General features: G+C 43.2%; 2 protein-coding genes across 3 annotated transcripts in view; both read right to left on the bottom strand.

Moving 5' to 3' along the window:
- Positions 1-20,129, bottom strand: part of BMPER (BMP binding endothelial regulator) — a 249,361-nt gene that overhangs the window by 210,671 nt on the left and 18,561 nt on the right. For both annotated transcript variants that reach the window (XM_009452884.4, XM_054655539.2), the window contains exon 3: positions 6,367-6,466. In XM_009452884.4, coding sequence (XP_009451159.3) covers positions 6,367-6,466 — 100 coding nt within the window. The remainder of the gene's footprint in view (positions 1-6,366; positions 6,467-20,129) is intronic.
- LOC134810496 (uncharacterized) lies at positions 10,343-19,349 on the bottom strand. The gene is made up of 3 exons (XM_063815115.1): positions 19,201-19,349; positions 14,693-14,747; positions 10,343-11,001 (listed from the first exon to the last, which is right to left on the bottom strand). Exons 1-3 carry the CDS (start codon positions 19,347-19,349, stop codon positions 10,432-10,434), a joined length of 774 nt encoding a protein of 257 aa, XP_063671185.1. The 3' UTR covers positions 10,343-10,431.

Raw genomic sequence — 20,129 nt, 5'->3', positions numbered from 1 at the left:
CGTTGCAGTGTGAAGTGGGGGAATCCGTTAGATGGAATGGCAATGAGGGAAGGCAAAGATATCGAAACAGGTCTAAATTTTGCCACATGTGACACCAGCTTTCCCTATCATCTTTTACGGAGAAAGGGCTTAAAAACTCTCAGGGAAGAGGGAAAGAAAATAGCCTTGTCTTTTTTGGAGCCATTTAGTAAAAATGTCCGTCATAGTTTGACACATGCACACCTTTTCTCCCAACACTGTGATTTCTAGGTCTCTGTCCTTGAGAAACAGACACACATAGGCCTGACAGGAATGACAAGCTGGTTCCCTGCAGCTTGCAAAAACTGAAAATCTAAACGGCTATCAATAGGGAGGTGTTAAATGAATTACTCTATATCTATACTATGGAATCCATACAAGAGTTGAAAAAGCATGAACTGGCCTGGGAAAATTCCTAAGTCACATTGTTGTTGATTTTTAGGTTTTTTGTCTTTTGATATTGTGGGGTGGGGGGGCAGTTTGGCCAAAGCAAACTGCAAAAGACCATTTCTTTCCATTTATGTAAAAAGAAAAGTACACAGACAAAATTATATATACATGTAATAAACTGAAAAAGGTCTGGAAAACACACAATAAATTGGTAACAGTTGTTATTTCTGAGCAGAGTGGGTTTCACAGGCTCAAAAAGAACTTCTTTCTCCTTTCTTGTTTAACTTTTTTAGTACGATAATATATTAATGTAGTGTTTAATTAAATTTAAAATTAAACATAATTGTGCCAAGGAAGGAAAGGAGAAAGAGAGAGAAGTCAGAAGGGAAAAAGAAAAGAAAGTTTCAACAAATCATGGGAGGAAGTGAGGCCAGTTCTTGGGGTTCAGGTCCCCCCACTCCCATTTACTTACACAATCGAATAACTGGAATAGACTTTCAATAAGCATTCCCCAGCACTTCAACATCAGAGTGATGTTTTCTTGGTCATTATCTGCTGTTTTCCTTTATTTCTTTTTTAATCATTCTAGTGATTTTCAAAATAGGAAGACAGCAAAGGGTCAGAGAGAAAACATGGCCTCCCACTACAAAAGGTAAAGAGATTTCTCACGCCTACATGGTCTCATGCTTGATTTTTCTCAAGTATATTGACCAGGATAGGTAATGACTATCAGCCTCTAAAAGCTGTGGGATGTGGTTCTCATTTCTCCATCAGGGAGGCCGACCCTCTCTCTTCCTTTCCGTTGTTTGTCTGATAGCTGTGGTCCTCAAGCCTGTCTGCATGAGGGTCTCAGTGGAGACTTAAAAATATACAGTCAGGGGCCCAGGCTGGGTGCTGCTGATACAGCAGGCCTGGAAGCCTAATGGTGAGACCACCTGGGTCTGTCTCCCATCTCTGTCACTTACTAGCTCTGTGATATTGGGAAAGTCACTAAGGCTCTCAGTGTCCCCATTTTTCCATCTGTAAAATGGGGCTGACCTTGTGAGGATTCAGTGCCTGGCTCCAAGAAAGTACCACCAGGAGTACTACCTGCTGCTGTTTTGATGAAGAGGATGATCATCTTGCTGACTACTATTATATAGGGCAAGCCCCAGGAATCTGCATTCTAACTGCTGCTTCTGTGATCCGTCACATTTTGAGAAACACCGTTTATACACATTCCCTCAGGTAAAAGGAAGAACAAACAAACAGGAAACAATATTCAAGGGTAACCTGAAGCATCTAGTAAGCTTTCACTATTGGTCATCCACGAATAATACTAGATTCACCTTCCCATATGCTTGCTGATAGAGCCATGCCCTGCACCCATTCTGCCTGGCACCCACTGCACCATGTTAGGTACACGCTGTGTGCACCTCCGCAAGAGGCCTGACCACACAGCCTGGTGAGCAGCTTTAAAAACTGCAAAAGGTATTACCTCTGAATGCAGATACCATTCAAAATACAGAAGAATTCAGTCTATCAGTGCTCCTGTTACAATGTGTTAAGTCAAGGGTCCCCAATCCCTGCCTGGGCCACGGACCTGTACTGGTCTGTACCTTGTAAGGAACTGAGCCACATATCAGGAGGTTAGAGGCGGGCAAATGAGCGAAGCTTCATCTGTATTTACAGCTGACCCCCATCGCTCACATCACCGCCTGAGCTCCGCCTCCTGTCAGATCAGCTGCCGCATTAGATTCTCATGGAAGCACAAACCCTATTGTGAACTGCACATGCGTGTCATCTAAGTGTGCACTCTTTATGAGAATCTAATGCATGAAGATCTGTCACTGTCTCCCATCAACCCTAGATGGGACCATCTACTCACAGGAAAACAAGCTCAGGGCTCTCAGTGATTCTACATTATGGTGAGTTATATATGACACATTACAATGTAATAATAATAGAAACAAAGTGTGAAATAAATGTAATACATTTGAATCATCCCAAAACCATCCCCCCACCCCTGTCCATGGAAAAATGGTCTTCCATGAAACTGGTCCCTGATGAACAAAAAGGTTGGGAACCACTGTGTTAAATGATCTGAAAAAACGAGGCTCCATTTCTTTGCTAAGGAGACTCCATTGTGTATTATGTTACATATATAAAAATATATATAATATAAATATATATTTATATTAAAATTATATTTTTATTTCTAACATATAAATTATATTATATATAAATATATAATATATAAATTATATGTAAATGTATTATATATAAATATATAATATATAAATTATATGTAAATATATTACATATAAATTATATATAAATATATAATATATATAAATTCTATTATATATAAATATATAATATGTTACATATATAAATTCTATTCTATATAAATATATATAATATGTAATATATATAAATTGTATTATATATAAATATATATAATATATAAAAATTGTATTATATATAAATATATATAATATATAAATTCTATTATATATAAATATATATAATATATATAAATTCTTTGACCCTGAGACAATCATGCCTAGACATTATTTAGTTCCAAAGTAAACTATTATCAGCAAACTTCTGCATTACTATGATTCCTCACTAAATCACTCTCATTGAGCAAGAACAGTCAAAAGCTTCTGCATGAGCATGCAGGCTCTTGTTAGAGGACTTATCAGAAATGCAGCTGCTACTGCTGTCTCAGAATTTCTGCTACACACTGATCTGTTGTTGTTTTGTTGTTGTTGTTTTCTCCTATATGAATGCAGAATGCAAAAGAGTTACAGAGAGGTTTACTGGGATTCCTTGGGAGGCCAAACCCAGATTGGGTGAACACTCAGATCTGAGGGGCTCAGGGAATGCCCTCCCAAGGGTCTCCCTCCAGTCCTTATTCCTTTACTACACAAGGCTCTTTGGCTTTAGCTTCTTGCCTTTACTCACATTCAAAGCTAAAAACAAAGGTATAACCTAACTGCCCAAAAATGTGGTCAGAAACAACCAAACGAATGTTGATACACTCTTACAACAGAATCTTATGCATCTATTAAGGACGATATGTCCAAATAACAGAGATGTTATGCCCTAATGTTAAGTAGGAAAAAATATAAATAATGCAATATGGGTTGCAAAATATCAACCCTGTAAACACTTTTACATGGGAAAATACAGAAATAAATATATCAAACAATAGCAACTGCTATTTCTGGATGGTGAGACTGTATTTTTTTCCTGCTTTTCCACAGTTTAGACTATTTTTTGAGGCTTCTCCTATGAGCATAAGTTACAATTCCAATTAAAAAAAAAACTCACCAAAATACTGGGAGTCTCCAGTATTTAAGAGTGAACAGGACTGTGTCCCTTAAAACCCTTGAGACAAGCACTGTATTATGAGGTAGAAAGAGAGAAAACAAAGGGTGCATATTAACATCCACCCCAGGGCCCCTGAAAAGTCAGACTCACTGTATTAGTTCATTTTCACACTGCTACATAGAACTGCCCAAGACTGGGCAATTTATAAAGGAGAGAGGTTTAATTGCCTCACAGCTCAGCATGGCTGGGGAGGCCTCAGGAAACTTATAATCATGGCAAAAGGTGAAGGGGAAGCAAGGCACCTTCTTCACAAGGTGGCAGGGAGGAGAAGTGCCAAGCAAAGGGGGAAGAGCCCCTTATAAAACCATCAGATCTTGTGAACAGCATGAGAACAGCATAGCGGAAACCACTCCCATGATTCAATTACCTCCACCTGGTCTCTCCCTTGACAAATGGGGATTACAATTCAAGAAGAGATTTGGGTGGGGACACAAAGCTAAACCCTATCACCCATTCAGGAGTCCCTCTCATGAAGGTCCACCTTAGAGCAGGGCAGGATTCTTGACCTCCCCCCAAATGCGTTGGGATTTCCATCAGAAAGACAACTCAGGACACTGCACTCACTGGCCTGTTCTTGGGTCCAGATTGGTTAGAAGAGGCTTATCATCCTAAGCCCAAAAAGAATGTTCAGGAAATGTGTTTGTCTTGGGTATCTCTTTCCCTTGAAAGATTAAGATAAGAGGAGGAAAGGGTGGTGATAAAGGAATTAGCAGGTCAAGAAGGAAAGAAGGCTGTACACTACAGCATAAGAAAGCTCCCTTCTGCATGACCAATCATGGAGAAGCAAACTGAAAGCTTGTCAAGCATGCGAAGGGCACCAGTAATACTTCTATTACCTGAGAGATGTTGACATGCAGTACGGTAAATGCATCTTTCCATGTTGGTCCCTCCAACACAATTGTCCTCATTTTTTGTCTTTCTGTTTTTGTTTTTTGAGATGGAGTCTTTCTCCGTCACCCAGGCTGGAGTGCAGTGGCGCAATCTTGGCTCACTGCAACCTCTGCCCCCTGGGTTCAAGTGATTCTCCTGCTTCAGCCTCCCCAGTACTGGGAATACAGGCACCCACCACCACACCTGGCTAATTTTTATATTTTTAGTAGAGACAGGGTTTCATCATGTTGGCCAGGCTGGTCTTGAACTCCTGACCTAAAGTAATCCGCCCACCTTGGCCTCCCAAAGTGCTGGGATTACAGGTGTGAGCCACCATGCCCAACCTGCTGTCCTCACTTAACAAATGAGGTGATGAGATCAAGAAAGGGTCCATGTCTCCCCCTACTCACATAGAAATGTGGTGGATGAGTTTCCTGAGGCTTAGGACAATAGACATTTATTGTCTCACAGTTCTGGAGACTAGAAGACCAAGATCAAGGTGCCAGCAGGGCATGCTCCCTCTGAAGGCACTTGGGAAGAATCACCCTTTGCCTTTCCTAGATCCTGGCGGCCCTGGGCACTCCTAGGCTGGTGGCAGCATCACTCCAGCTTCTGCCACTCTTTGTGTGTCTCTGTCTGTCTCTGTCTCTTCCTCTTCTTATAAAGACACAAGTCACATTGGATTTGGGGCCACCCAAATTCAGCACGACTTCATCTTAATTAACTATATCTGCAAAGGGCCTAGTTCCAAACAAGGTCACATTCTGAGCTTCCAAGTAGATGTGAAATTTGGGGAACACTCTGCCACCCAGTAAACTTGGATTCTGACTCGGCTGGGTGACTCCAGAGCCCACACCCTGAACACTGGGCTAATGTTGCCTCCTGCGTGGCCCTACACTGTGAAGCGCTATTGACATATACACGGTGTGAAATCCCCAGGGAGCTGATGATCTACATGAAATCACAGAGGGGGAAAATCACACCACTGCGGTATCCATGTGGGCTTCTGGAGGCCATAGAAATCTAAAGGGGAATGTGGCAGATGAGGGCTGAGCACCTTGAGCACAGGCAGCACCTGGACAGGTTGGGAAAAAAGACCCGCACTAAGGCCAAGAGAGAGGTGAGACTAGGAACAGCACATTCCATATGGAGCATGGGGCTGGAGGGTGATGGAAAATGAGGCTGGAGTAAGGAGATGTTAGAGATGCTTCAAAGACAGGCGGAGGGACTTAGATCTAATTTGGAAGGAAAGGAAAATTTTAATGAGGACGAAAATGATAAAACACAGGCTTAAAGACTTCTCTGGCAGATGTGGGCAGGGTGAGTGTGGAGCCTGGAAAAACTGAGTGTTGAAACTTGTTGACAAAATATGCTCATATGTGTGTGTACAAATATGCAGAGGCATGGTGGTTGACTCTTCTCTACGACATTTTAACAACCTGCCTTAGAAAACAAACGAAATATGAAGATGCTCACATAATTTCATCCCTCCTCCAGGAGAGCCCCTTTCCTTCCAGCCCCAGATACACACATACACACAAACACACACATACATACACACACACACACACACACACACACATATCCTACTTCTCCTCCCCACCCATGTGCACCCCAGCCAAAAGCTGAGTGAAAAGGAAGGTGAGAGAAAGAGAAATAAAAATGCCTGAAGCAGCAGCCAGAAGAGAAGACGGCCAAGACATCAATCACCTTTGCACTGTTCACAACAGGCTCCCCTCTGCTTGACGGCCAGGGCACAGTCTCGGGACAGCACGGGGCACTTCTCTCTCTTACATGTCACTTCCTTGTTCTAGACAAAAAGAGATATGAGACATTTGAAATAGACATCAAACAGAATTCCCCAAATCCTAACACACCACAGAGGTTTTCCGAGCCCCACTCTTATCTGGCCTTCACTTGGCAAGAAAACGCTGTGAGAGCAAATAGGATTTTGCTATCTCTGAAACAGAAATACCCATCCAGGAACACAGGACTTTGGAGATCAGAGTCAGATGAGAGGAGATGAAAAGTCCCTTCTTTACAAAGCCAGCTTCACCTAGATAACCGATTGCCAAGGGAGAAGTTCTCTCCCGCTCCTTCAGATTCTAAGGTTTCTTTTTAGTACACACTACAGAAACGATAATATTTGTGTAAACCATATTTTGCCTGTTGGGCTACCTGAGCCAGGACTGCATCGTGAGAACAAAAATATTTTCACATGGCCGTCCAACAATCCTTAATAGTAGAGTGCATTAAAATGCAGCAATCTAAAGTTCCAACTCAAATAATGACAAAGTTGAATATTGGATCGGCTTGGTAAAAGAAAAAATAATATTCTACATGCCAAGCAGAGACATGGACGTCAGTGTTTTCTAGCTGTGGGACAGCTGTGTTATATTAGCACTTATGCTAATGAACGTGTGGTGAACATTTGCATCTTTGGTTTTTTCCTGAAAGGTTAGCTGTTAAAATGTCTTAAAGAAGATACAAACATGATGGATATGCCTGTTTGTATATGGATTGTATGCACCTGAACCAAAAACACTGTCTCAAAAAATTCAACAAAATGTGAAATTTATCAAGTGGCGACCACATGCTAGGTGATGTGGCTTTCATTCTCACTAAAATTCTGTGAGGTCAGTATCGTTATCCCCATTTTGCAAACAAGAAAACTGCTGCTCAGAGAAGGTAGCTGACTTTTCCAAGATTACCCAGCTTTCCAGTGGGAGAGATGGAACTCGAGATGAAGACATAAATGTGTGCACACCTATGCCTTTCCCTGGATAACAGCAAGCACTACCAGTGCCTCATCTGGGGGCAGGTTGGAGAGGAGCAACTGGCCGGCTCTGCTCACCTTGAAATGAACCTAGAACTCTCTTGGAATATGTATTAATAAAGAAGAAAACCAAACTCAGCCCTGATAACAAATTTGAGAAGATTCTCAAGTGTACCCAGTATGCCTCCATGTCATGAGACTAAGAAGATCTCACCATTTCTTGCTCAGAACCAAGGAGACACATGCGAGCCTGCAGGTGTGTGTGTGTGTGGGTGTGCATGTGCATATGTGCCTGCAAGCTTGTGTGTGAGCTGAGAGTGAGTTCTACGGGGAGGGTTGGGCCTTGCCTTGCCCACAGCTGTTTCCATATCAGCCCTGTTATTTCCCTGTCCTCGTGGCTTTTGCAAGGCCAACTGAGGCACAGAAAAAATAAGCCACGACCGGTGTTGCTCAAACTTGTCCACTGAATGGCACATATAGAAAATGACACTCATTTCTGTTAAGGAACGCTGGAATGAATGTGGTGAATATTCTCCTGAAACTGTCCTAGGACTTGTCTGACACCCAGAGAAAGGGCATCGATCCACAGCCACCTGCACCCCACACCTGCAGGGGCTGCTGCTGCTGTTTTGTTTTTTCATTTACTGGTTGTCCTTATGATGGGAGGGTGACCTGAGTCATCCAGTCTCTGTCTCTCTCTCTTTCTCCTTCTCTCTCTCTCTCTCTGTCTCTTCCTCTCTTTCTTTTTTTGGGATCTGTTATATGGTAAGTGCCCTCAAGGGACTGACCTCATTTACTCTTAAAATCCTGTGAGACAGTGGCCCTCATCCTTAGCTGCACATTACAACCCCCTGTGGAGTTCTTAACAAAGACTGCCACGGTCTCCCACCCCCTGAAGCTCAGAGCTGGTTAATCTAAGGACCAGGCATGGGTATTTGTTCAAGCTCCCAGGTAATTCCAATGTTCAGCTAGGGTTGAGAACCACTGCCATCAGGGGAGAGTATTTCTGTGGCCACTGGGGCTGAGCTGGGATAAGGAGCTGTCCACAGTCCCTTTGCGAACAGCAGACCTACAATCTGAAGCCAAGCATACTGGCTCCACGCTCCCCAGAACTCCTTCCCTCACCCCCTTTTCTCCACGACAATGGTGGCATCAAGGCTAACTATAAGGCACAGCCCTTAGATTTATTTTTATAATTTTTTCTTAAACTACAAAGGTCATACATTGTTATGGTCACCATTCAAAATAAAGAGACATATTTTTTACAAATTAATAATCTCTCCCAACTCCCACCAAAGTCATCACAGATAGCTACCAGGTATGTATGCTGCTTGGTATTGTTGACAGTGACTTCATTTTGAAAAGCGTAGTTGTTGCAAGCTAAATTTTATACCGACTCTCCCACCCCAGGAGAATTGTGAAAGAACTTCATCAACAGAGCTTCTGTTACCAGGACTGTAGGGCTTTATGCATTCAGCAAACCTGGCTGCAACCTGGCTGCGGCCTTAGCCAAGGGCCACTCCCAAGCGCATCTCCTCTCTGAAGGGAAGAATCTTCAGATACAGAGAGTTCAAAGCTCTGAGGGCAGTCAAAGTGATGACACAATCTGGGATCTGATAAATAGGAAGGCACACATTCGCTTAAATATAGGAACTCTGCTGACTTAGAAACCTGGGAGCCAGTCAAAATCCATAACAGGATCCCAAGATTCATAATAAATAGCTTGTAATTACAGTCCAGCACAAAAGTTATTCCAACCAGATGGTTTGTAGATTCACATCTGGATTTTTTTTTTTTTTTTTTGTACACACACATAGAACAAACCTAAACCTTAGCTGTAGGTTTAGTGGGTTTTTCCCCCTCTGATTACACTGGGAGTTTTTAAATATTCTCTCAACAGTCACATTGGTACACAACTGCCATATCTGATCATTGCCCTGGTGTCTGATTGGTGTGAATGTGGAGTAGTCTTTGGAATCCCGGGCCTTCCAAGAAAAAAATTTAAAAGCTCAGGGAATTGCTGGTGAGAGCCTGATTCCTCCATTTCCTTAATTGAGTCCAGCAGCTACAAAGTAAATTCAAACACAGGTTAATGAAGACCACTCCATTCACTTTCCCAATTTTGCCAAGAGACAAAAACACTTGTTCTTGAGCCAGTGGCTCTGGAGAGAAGTGGCACACGCAAAGCCATGCCTTCAGGACTCCCTCACCCCCTGGGCTGCCTCATCCCCACATGCACTATGTGTCACCACTGTGACTCAAGTTCAGGGCTCATTCCGTTCACATCTTCATTCAAGAAACATTTTCTAATACTGGCTCACACTTACTGAACTCATTCTCTGTGTGTTCAGGCTCTGTGCTAAGAATCTTATGTGCATTTTTTTCACCAAAAATTCCCAATGATCGCCATCTTACAGAGGAGGGATCAATGTTAGGAAACTTGCCTAGGGTCATCCAAGACACAGATCTGGAATACAAATAGAGGCCTGTCATTTAAATGCCTTCCCAGGCATTCAGGATGCAGAAGAGAACAAAATAATGATCCTGCCCTCAGGCCCCAGGGGAGATTGGTGCCTTCCTGGTGGCTCCAGACAGGAACTCTCTAACGAGAGCAGAGCAACTCCAGGGGCCTGTGTCATGGCCAACCATGGGAAGGTCTGCAGACACCAGCTGTTTTCTGGTAACAAGGAAAGTTGTTCCAATTTGGATATCAACAGAGATGTGCCTATCATGCCTCTGAAAGCCAGACTGGCATCCTCAAACACTTTTCCCCAAATCCCAGCTTGAGTTTGAGTCTCTCCAGATCTAAACAAGAGAAATGGTAGCAAAAATACACTCAAGGAAAAGGTCAGAATACTCTAAAAAAAAAAAAAAAAAAACCTAACCAATGAATAAGAGCAATAAACCTCACTGCATCTTTCATTCTTAGTCTCCCGTGTGTCCCTCTTTCTAGGGTTGCCAGCCAGTGGTCTACCTGTTGTCAAAGGCGTCTGTCTGCATTACTGCCTTCTTTCAGGAAGATAGTTAACCGATTCTTTAACATTGACCAAACACATCAAAACCCAAAATGTAGCCTCTGGAGGCACATTAAATGAAGTGCCAACATGAAAAACTAAAAGGGGGGCATAGGGAGTAAAACATTTTTTAAAAATCAACATGACTGGCAACAAAGCTCTATAAGGATTTGAGCCAAACCACAGCTCCCGCCGCAAGCCAAGTTCAAACAGGATTCCGGCAGCCAGCTTGCTGTGTCTGAGATCTGCCACGAGATGGCAGCACAGAGTCCCCGGTCTCAGGAATTGCAGCCTTGAGACCGCCAGAGCCTTGGGAGTATTTCCCAGTGTCTGATGGGGAGAGAAATGAGCTCTCCCATGAGCGCAGGGCGGAGGGGTACAGAGAAGATAGCAGAGCACCGCTGTGAAACGTTCTAGTGTGCTTTCCTTAACCAGAAAAACATGCTTTTGAGATGCTTCTGTTCTATTCCAAGCCCCAATGTCTTGAACGTATTTTTTTTTCAAAGATTCTTCCAGAACCAATCCTATTATGGAATACGAAAAGTATTCCTTGACCTTTCATTTATAATAAAAAATAATAGAATCAAAATCTGGAGAGGAAAACGCAGCAGCTAATATAATGAGGGTAGTGGAGGGAGAAATGTCTGCGGGCGGATCCTTTATTTTTAGACTATGAAACACCATCACAAATCTCTTGAAATAAGAGTGAAAATGAAAATACCTCGTGTCTGCCTGCTGATCGTCCATTTGGTTAGCCATGTTGAAGATCAACACAAGACCCTTCCCCTAGATGATGGCATTATTTTCCCTCCATCCCTGTCTCTGATGACAGCAAAGCCTGCCTGGGAGGCAAACAGCTGTCATTTGGCAAACTAGCAAATTCAAAGTGACAGATCTTTTTTCAGGAAACCAAGAAGGCTGTGAGGTTGTGGTATTTTTTTCTGCCCGAATGAACAATACTCAATATGTCAATGAAGCACACAGGCCAGGTAGTGTGACTGCTGGGAATAAAGCGGCGGAGTCCCCTGTTATTCCATCCCGGTAGTCTTTGTTGGGGAGGAGCTTACAGATTTTGCTGCCTTCAAGAATTCCCCACCAAAATACAAATACCCCTGGGGGTAGACCCACATTCATCCCAAATAGCCAATTTCCTGGGATAGATGCCCCAGCCTGGCAACTCTGAGAGGGAAAGTTGCTTAGCAGTGGAGGCTCCAAAGCTGAAAAACAAAGCCTTGGCACACGTATCACTATACTCAGTGCTGCGGGAGGGAGACAGAAATCATACAGCAAGGTTCCTAGTCTCCAGAAACCTACAAGCTCTTCTGGAAAATAAGACAACAGACAACAGCAGATCACACAAACACTGTGGTGTAACTTCTGGCACAGTGAGAAGCACGAAAGAGATCTTCACCTTGATTCAAAAGCCATCACCATTGCTGAGCACAAATAGGACACTTTGATGCTTACTCAAATTTTTATTATCTGAGAACTTACACAATAGTGGTCCATGTGGAGAGTCTCAAGATGGCTCAAATAGGAATTTGTTGTTAGGAATATGGATGTCTTGTTTCAAGTGCCCCAAGGAGGAGGAAGCAGGGGAAGCTGATCCCACATCACCGTGTATATTCTCATCGGAATTTCTAGTCTCTCTATGTATGAAGTCAAAGAGTCAACTTCTCCTTGAAGTATCCCCATTGTAACCCAATTCCAGATCCCAAAGAGCCAAAGAGAACTTTTTAGCACTTTTGAACCCAGGTCACAATTTCTCCCAGGCAATATTATACCACTTCTCATAAACAGAAGAATAATACTTCAGGTTTACATAGCACCTTTCTTCTAAAGATCTCTGTAGACATTATTTCATTAATCCTCACAGGTTTCTTAAGATTTGCAGATGGAGAAATGGCACACAATGAGGCTGTCTCAGATCCCTCAAAGAGGCAGCTAGCAGTGGACCTGGGAACAGAACCCAGTTCCCAGCCTGGCTTACGGGATCAGCTGGGAAGGTTAGTTTGTAAAGCACAGCACTAAAATGTACAGAAGTATCATATTCAAATTAGGTTAGCTCCAATAGGCTGTTGAGACTTTAGGAACAGACTAGTACGTAGTTAAGCTAGTCTGCAGATTTTCTGGACAGGCCACCTGGGCCAAACAGGTGAGGTCTCCTGCCACGTTTCTGCCCTAGTACAAGGTAACCTAAGAGAGGTACCATGTAAGGGATTACCCAGGACTTGGGTAAGCAGACCAGACTTTAAGCCAAGGTTCCAGAATGAAGAGACGGAAACAAAAGCTGAAAAAAGAAGTGTGTTGGCAGCAACCAAAGACCCAAAGGGGCCAGATTTCATTGCTTTTCTTTGAGACAGGGTCTTGCTCCATCACCCAGGCTGGAATGCAGAGGCACAATCATGGCTCACTGCAGCCTCAAGCTCCCAAACTCAAACAATCTCCCATCTCAGCCTCCAGAAGTAGCTGGGACTACAGGCATGCACCACCATGCCTTGCTAATTTATTTTTATTTTTATTTTTTTGTAGACACAAGGCCTCACTATGTTTCCCAGGCTGGTCTCAAACTCCTGGGTTCAAGTGATCCTCCACCTCGGCCTCCCAAAGTGCTGGGATTATAGCTGTGAGCCACTGAACCCAGTGAGATTTCATTGCTTATCAGCAGTTCTGATCATTGGAAATTGTAAAATGAAGTGATGACCTCTCTAGAACATTCGGTCAGGGGAAATCCTGAGCAAATGAGCATGAACTCACAGACAGGAGAGAATGCAAGCTTATACCTGCTCCAGCCTGTCTCCTTTGGACAAAGTCTGTTCTCAGTCTCTTGGAAAATAATAATGGAGCATGGGTAGGGGGGCCCTGAGATAGCCCAGTGGTTGCCAATGGCAGTATTAAATTTGATTGATGATTTATTATTTTAATTAAGCTTTTGCTTGCTCATTCTTCATTACTGATAGTAAAATTGACTTCCCCATAACTCTTACACAGAAATATCTGGAAGAAAAAAATAAAAGGCAGTTTGGTCAGCCACAAACCCTAAGTGTACAAGTCCAAGGCTCTGGGTCATGTCTCTCAACTCAACAGAACTTGAAAAAAAATAGAAAGACAACATGAAGAAAACCATTTCTAAGATGAAGAACATGAAGCTGAAAGGGAAAAGGACCCAAACTCCCCAGCTGAAAGAAGTGGTTTCACCCAAGACCTCTTTCCCAATTGAGTTTAGTCCAAGAGATGGGAGATGTCAACTGTGGCCCTTTGCACAATATACCTCAAGCCTTTAATGTAAAGTGGCATTTCCAGACCTTTCTGCAACCCCACCCTCCACTGCTTTTGCAAATCCCTTCCATAGTCAGGGCCACAAACAAAGCTGATCCATCTCTAACCAAACAATGAAGTAACATAGTGTTTTCCAGGCAGGTTGCTGAACTATTAAGAATAATAACACCTGACATTTATAGAAAATCTATTCTGTGCCCCACCATGCTGAAAGTGTTTTGTGTATTTTGTCAATTAACCCTTGCAAACAAGCCTGAAGAAGGCACTGATTTACTTCCCATCACATCTTATAGGTAAGTAAACTGAGGCACGGAGAGGTTAAACGGCTCACCCAGGTTTACATAGCTAGCCAGGGCAGAGATTCAAACCCAGGACTCTGATATCAAAGCCTATGATTTCATCACTATGCTATATAGCTTCATTTAGAGGCTAAGTGAGCCACCTTTCCCTTGCAGCTAAGAATTTAAATGTTCGCCTTTGTTGAGTACCCCATTTTCAGACCTTTATAAACCTTGGTGCTTTATGGTTTCATTCTGAACACAGAAGTAAAAATAATGCCTTTTAGGAAAGACAGATTAAGTCTCTGACTTAAAAACTCAAAACAAGTCCCAGTCTCTAAGTGCCTGGTCATTTGCAAGGCTGACCAAAACCTGGACCCGAACCTGCCAAGTCCTCTCATTTCTTCTTTGATTTGAGCAGAAGAGTGTACTCTCTTGGGAGGCTTGCAGCATCCCACGGCCATAATTTTGTAGACTTAATGTTAAAATGTCTTGCAAGAACATCACGCAATTCATGGCACTCCATCTGGGAGTGTTATTCTTTTTCCCTCCTGTCTAGGCTCAACGAGTCTTTACCCCAGAGACCCAGGCCCTGGCAAACACGCCTCCTCCGGCCCAGCTCACAGTGCAAACTCTGAACAAAGCTGCCCTTGAAGCCCGAACATTTAAAAAGACTTTATGAAGCCCACTGGGGCCCCCCGATTATTTTGCAACAAGTCATATCCCATGAAGAAATTCACTTCTCTGCAACACAAAACAGAGGGAGATTAAAGAAAAAGGCAGGGGGGTGGAGGAAAGAAGTAAGACCCCCTGAGGTTCTGTCTGGCCAGAATCGTGTCTTTTAGTACCCATATCCCCTACAAAGACGATGTTCTGATGATATATGGCCCTAATACATCACTAAATGACAGTGTTCTCCTGATCCTATACCTTGAAAATATGACACGTGCCAGCAGAGGCAATGGGGGATTAATAAGGAGGCCCTTCTGATATTTACGTTACCTAACTATTCCATTTTTTTTTAATGGGCTTTAGTTTGTTGGAGGGATTGTTTTGGGTCCTATTCTGTTTAAGGGTTTAGGTCTGGCTTGCTTTTTTTGTTTGTTTTTTTTTTTTTTTTGGCTTTTTCAAGAAACTCACGGAACAAAGAAACACAGGCCATTAGAGTGTCCTGGCTGCTCAAGTAGAAGTCTGATTTAAAACAGGGCAGTGTCAAACAGCTCCTCATTCTGTTTAATCATATTTTGAAATGGAACCAAAACATTAGAGATGGCAGAACACAAAAAAAAAAAAACCACCAAATAAAAATAGTAGCCCAAAAGAGAGTAGCACTGCCTGTTTTTTATTAGACTGCACGTCGTATAAGCAAAGGGTCTGCTGGCAACAGCACATTTGTGTAACTGGAATGGAGGGAACACGCAGAGCCAGGGATCGAGCCCCGTGGGCCCTGTCACAGATGCAGCTCTGCCACCGTGCTCAGTTCCCAAAAGCAAACAAAAAACCAACAGGTAGGTTGCATCTCACTCTGCCAGGCATGTGAACCGAGAGGGTTCATGGTGGCGTCCTGCCTTTACTGGGCCCAAGTGCCTCAGTCAACCCTTCTCTCTTCCTAACAGAAGAGACTCCAACAGCTGGGATGTGGGATGGGGTCGGTGCTGCAGAGAACACTTCCAAAAGACTCCTGGGAAGAATTTGCAGGCCAGGGGTGAGGGAGAAGGAAGCCCTGCAAAGCAATGCGGCTTCACACGCAGGAGGCCAGGCTGCTTCCTCAACACCTCTGGTTATTTTACACTGCTGGGCGCCCTTCAGCACATGATGAATAATAAATCTGCTTCTTCCTCTGCCCAAAAGGAAAACAAAAAGGAAAGGGGTGATGAAACTCTATGAATATTTTTATGCCTTTCTGGTGAGTTCTTTTGAACTAAGTAGAAGATGATGAACCACATTTTGGGGGTCCAACTCCAACTACCTGTAGGATCCGGGGCTCAGAAGGCATTATTGGGGCTTTCCAGTCCTGGGGAGACAGTGCAGAATCTTCTGGCCAGGTTGGTAGGGATTTTGGAGGGAGTGGGGAGTGGGGGTAAAGAGTTTAAAAGTGGTAATAATATTAGGTAACTCCATAGGAAAGCTCGAGACCTGACATTAAAGAAGGTGATAGCTGGAGATATTATTTTGACAGCCCCTTTCTTGACTTACTGCAATATAGGAAGATGGGCTGTCTGGTATCAAAAGAAAGATGACTCAATGGACCTTTTAAATATGCACAGAAATGACTCTCTGTCAAGGGTAGAAGAAGAGTGAGCACGTACAAATCACAGAAACAAAATATCTTAGATTCCCTTGGCAATTGGTGGTGGCAAAACCATATCTTTTTGAGGCCAGCCCTGGAAGGTTGTCACTCTTGTCATCAGCGCATGTCTCCTTCCTGGATAACGTACCTACAGTGAACCCACCAGGTCCTCAGGTGTCTCTCATTCCTGTGGGTCAACAACAAGCCACAGAGCCAATGAAACAGAAGATTTTTCACAGATTGCCCCGTGAAAGCCCACGCGCTGTTGGGAGTTACAAAAATACCTGATCTTGACAAGTAAATGGAGCTGACATCCATGGGAATAGGCAGGGCGGAGGAGCCGCTCACAGCCCATCTGTCATTTTGACAAAGTAACTTTCTGGTCACCAGTGAGACACTCTTAAAGACATCTGCACAATTGACCCTGACCACCAGCAATCACAGAGCCTTTCAAAGGTCCCCCCGGGATGAAGAGTCGATCAGCTTTAGAGCTGGATCCTGCAGTCCTCCCTCTGGGTAACAGTAAGAGCGGGGTGACATCTCAGTTGCTGGAAAGATCTCTGCTCCCAGGCTATATTTACATGGGTACCAACTACAGAGGTTGTCCAGTTAGCCCAAGTAATGTCAGATAGGGAAGCAAGGGAATAGGAGCTCTCTAGCTGGCTAGAAGTTCGCAGAACTGAAAATGTCAGCCTTGGACAGCGTCCCCTGTATGAAGGCAATTCTGTGAGCTAAGGTTTGTCTGACTCATTCACCAAGGCCATTAGCACTGTGTTCTCTTCACCAAAGCTTTCCCAAGGATCACATGCAGATGTCAGAAAAAAACTGGAGAAGCCACAGATTTATTTCCTCAGCTTAGAATGTAATTTTAATCCACTAGTGTCCACTTGCAAACTCATTAAACCATCAAAGAAAGCCAGATTTGCAAATAATCCATTTCTGAGATTAAGGTGTTATAAAGAAACGAGAGTGGCCAATTACACACAAAACATTATCAACATAAACTTGTTGCTGAAGGGATTCATAACATGTGCCCGTTTTTTAAAGGAAAATATCAACCATAATTAGAACCCTTAATCATTAATTTTAACAAGGGTTCCATCACAAAACGGCTTCCAGAAGCTTTAGCATATCTAAAATAAGGCAAAAGTTTCTGCAGAAAAACAAATGGCTATTAGAAACGTGTGGCATGGGGCTATAAACTTGGATTTTTCTGCAGGTTAATCACTGCAGATTTCAGATCTATCTGACCAAAAATACACAAATCTGTTTAACTAATATTTTTGAGCCCCTACGGCAGGCCAGGTACTATGCCAGGTTTTGATGGGAACAGAAAATATGAATCAGACACATCTTCTGCCCTAGAAGAGCTTACAATCCAAGAGGGAGAGAGACTAAAGCATAAACACAGCACAGGCACCTCCCATGTTGCAACATGAGGGGCAAGAAGTGCTGGTTACCAGCTCAGAGAAGCTCAGACGTGACGCAGGAATCGTCAGTTTTGACCAAATTCGACTGCCACAAACTCCTTGAAATCATCCAAAGTCTCTTGGTTCTTTAGACACTACGTGGCCCACTGAAATGAGCCTTTAAAAAGTTCTGTTATACAATTATCTCACTGAGACAGAATTTGACCTACATCTGTCAGCGTTTTGGGATTGACAATTCATAAATGAATCTCCTTCCTTGATGACATTCCAGTGCACTCCAAGTGAAGTGTAGCAACCTCACTTGGTATTTTGAGCAGTAGAACAGTTTGTTTCACATATATCACAGGAAAATAAGGGGTGCTTATCTTGTGCCATGATTTTCTTGCTCTATGAAATTTTAATATTTAACACACTTTGCTAGTCTTTCATCTATGTTTTAGGTAAAATATAAAACATAACATACTGGATTTTAACTTACATTCTAAAACCAATAATTATCATGCTACCAAGTCCACCATGAGTGGTAATATCTATTTTTAAAAACCAGTTTTCTATAGGAAATAATTTTATTCTAGAATTATATTGCTCATTGCACAGTTTGTTATGATTACATTAGTGCTCATTGGAGACGACTTTTCATCTTTCAGTGGATTTGTTTAGTTTTCCCACCATCAAACATGATACCCAAAATAATGTAAGCTACGAAAAGGGCAAGTCATCATGACAGAAAAAGCAAAGTTTAGAGTACAAAGAAAAGTTCATCATTTATTTTGGGGAAGAGAAATAGTTAGATCTTCAAATTACCAAATCAAAAAATTAAACCCAATGGCAAAGATGAATTCGCCCAACAAATATGCACTGAATAAGCCCAGCATTGTCCCAGGTATTGAGGGTACAAATGAACATGGGAGGGCCATGTCCTCACAGAGCTGATGTTCTAGCAGGGACGACTGCAGGGAACACACCCACGCATGATCTCATGGGCGCTGGGGAGGGCTCTGAGAAAATCAAGCGGGACAAGGGAACAGAATAACAAGGTGTGAGGCTGTTGGAGACAGTGATCAGAAAAAGATCCTTTAGGCCGGGTGCAGTGGCTCACGCCTGTAATCCCAGCACTTTGGGAGACCGAGGCAGGTGGATCACCTGAGGTTAGGAGTTCAAGACCAGCCTGGGCAACATGGTGAAACCCCGTCTCTACTGAAAATACAAAAATTAGCTGGTGGCACGTGCCTGTAATCCCAGCTACTCAAGAGGTTGAGGCAGGAGAATCGCTTGAGCCCGGGAGGCAGAGGTTGCAGTGAGCCAAGATTGCGCCATTGCACTTCAGCCCGGGCGACAGAGCAAGACTCCGTCCTCCCCTCTCAAAAAAAAAAGAAAGAAAGAAAGAAAGTACCCTCTATTAAGGAGACATTTACTCCTACACCTCAGTGAAGGAAGGAGAATACGTCAATATATTGGATATGTGTGCTCCAGGCACTGGAAAGAGCAAAGCTCCAGTGGAGAGGGGGTTAGGTATCCCGTAGGAGTAAGGAGGAGCACAGCGCGCAGCTGGAGCACAGAGAGAGGGGAAGGTGCTTTGGCAGCTGAGGCCAAGATGGCGTCCGGAGCCGCAGCGCGCAGGGCCATGTAGGCAGTGGTTATTCTTCAAGCTGGATTCCGGGTGAGAGGAGAAGCCACGGGAAGATTTTGCTCAAGTAAGTCAAATAATTTGTATACTTTCAAATGGTCACTGGTTGATAACATATTGTCCGAAGTCAAGAGCAGTAACAGGTAGTTAGAAATAATCCAGCATATTTTCCAGACTATACTGACAAGAGTTGCTAATGAACTGAACATGGGATGTAAGAGAAAGAGGAATCCAGGACCCCATAGTTGATGGATGGCCTGAAAAAATGGAGCCATGCAGCTGATGTCACTGGCTGGAGCAAACTAGGTTTAAGGAGTGGTGACAAAGGAGATCTCCATTCAGGCCATTTTCAGTTTGAGATGCCTGCTCAACATCCACGTGGAGACACCAGGTAGACATGTGGACAGATGCAGCTGGACTGGAGGTGGGGGTGTGGGAACATAGATGTGGAAACTATCAGCATACCAGTGGTTTTAGGCAATGGATCTGTATAAAATTGCTCAGGGTATGAATATAAATAGAGAAAGCGTCTTGGCTGAATCCTGGGACCCTCCAATATTTAAAGTTTGAAAAGATAAGGAAGATCCACCAAAAAGAAAAATAAACCAATAAAACATAATTCTTATAAGTCCATCACATAAATGCTGAGAGAGCGCCATATGTGAGTCCTTACCCACATAGACACATAAATGTGTGCATGAACAACTGTAAGTGACCCTGGCTGCGGTCATTACATTAATTCAGTGACCACCAGAGGTCACCTTCTATCAGCACCTGCC

Source organism: Pan troglodytes, chromosome 6, assembly GCF_028858775.2.
Source record: "Pan troglodytes isolate AG18354 chromosome 6, NHGRI_mPanTro3-v2.0_pri, whole genome shotgun sequence".
Lineage (NCBI taxonomy): Eukaryota > Metazoa > Chordata > Mammalia > Primates > Hominidae > Pan > Pan troglodytes.
This window is presented reverse-complemented; position numbering and strand designations above follow the sequence as displayed.

Coding starts and splice junctions, on each gene's coding strand:
- LOC134810496 (XM_063815115.1), bottom strand. CDS start 19,349: ATGGCCCTGCGCGCTGCGGCTCCGGACGCCATCTTGGCCTCAGCTGCC. Junction 14,748..19,200: donor CTGGAGCTTTGCTCTTTCCA/GTGCCTGGAGCA, acceptor TTTGTGTTGCAG/AGAAGTGAATTTCTTCATGG. Junction 11,002..14,692: donor AAAATAATCGGGGGGCCCCA/GTGGGCTTCATA, acceptor TATAAATGAAAG/GTCAAGGAATACTTTTCGTA.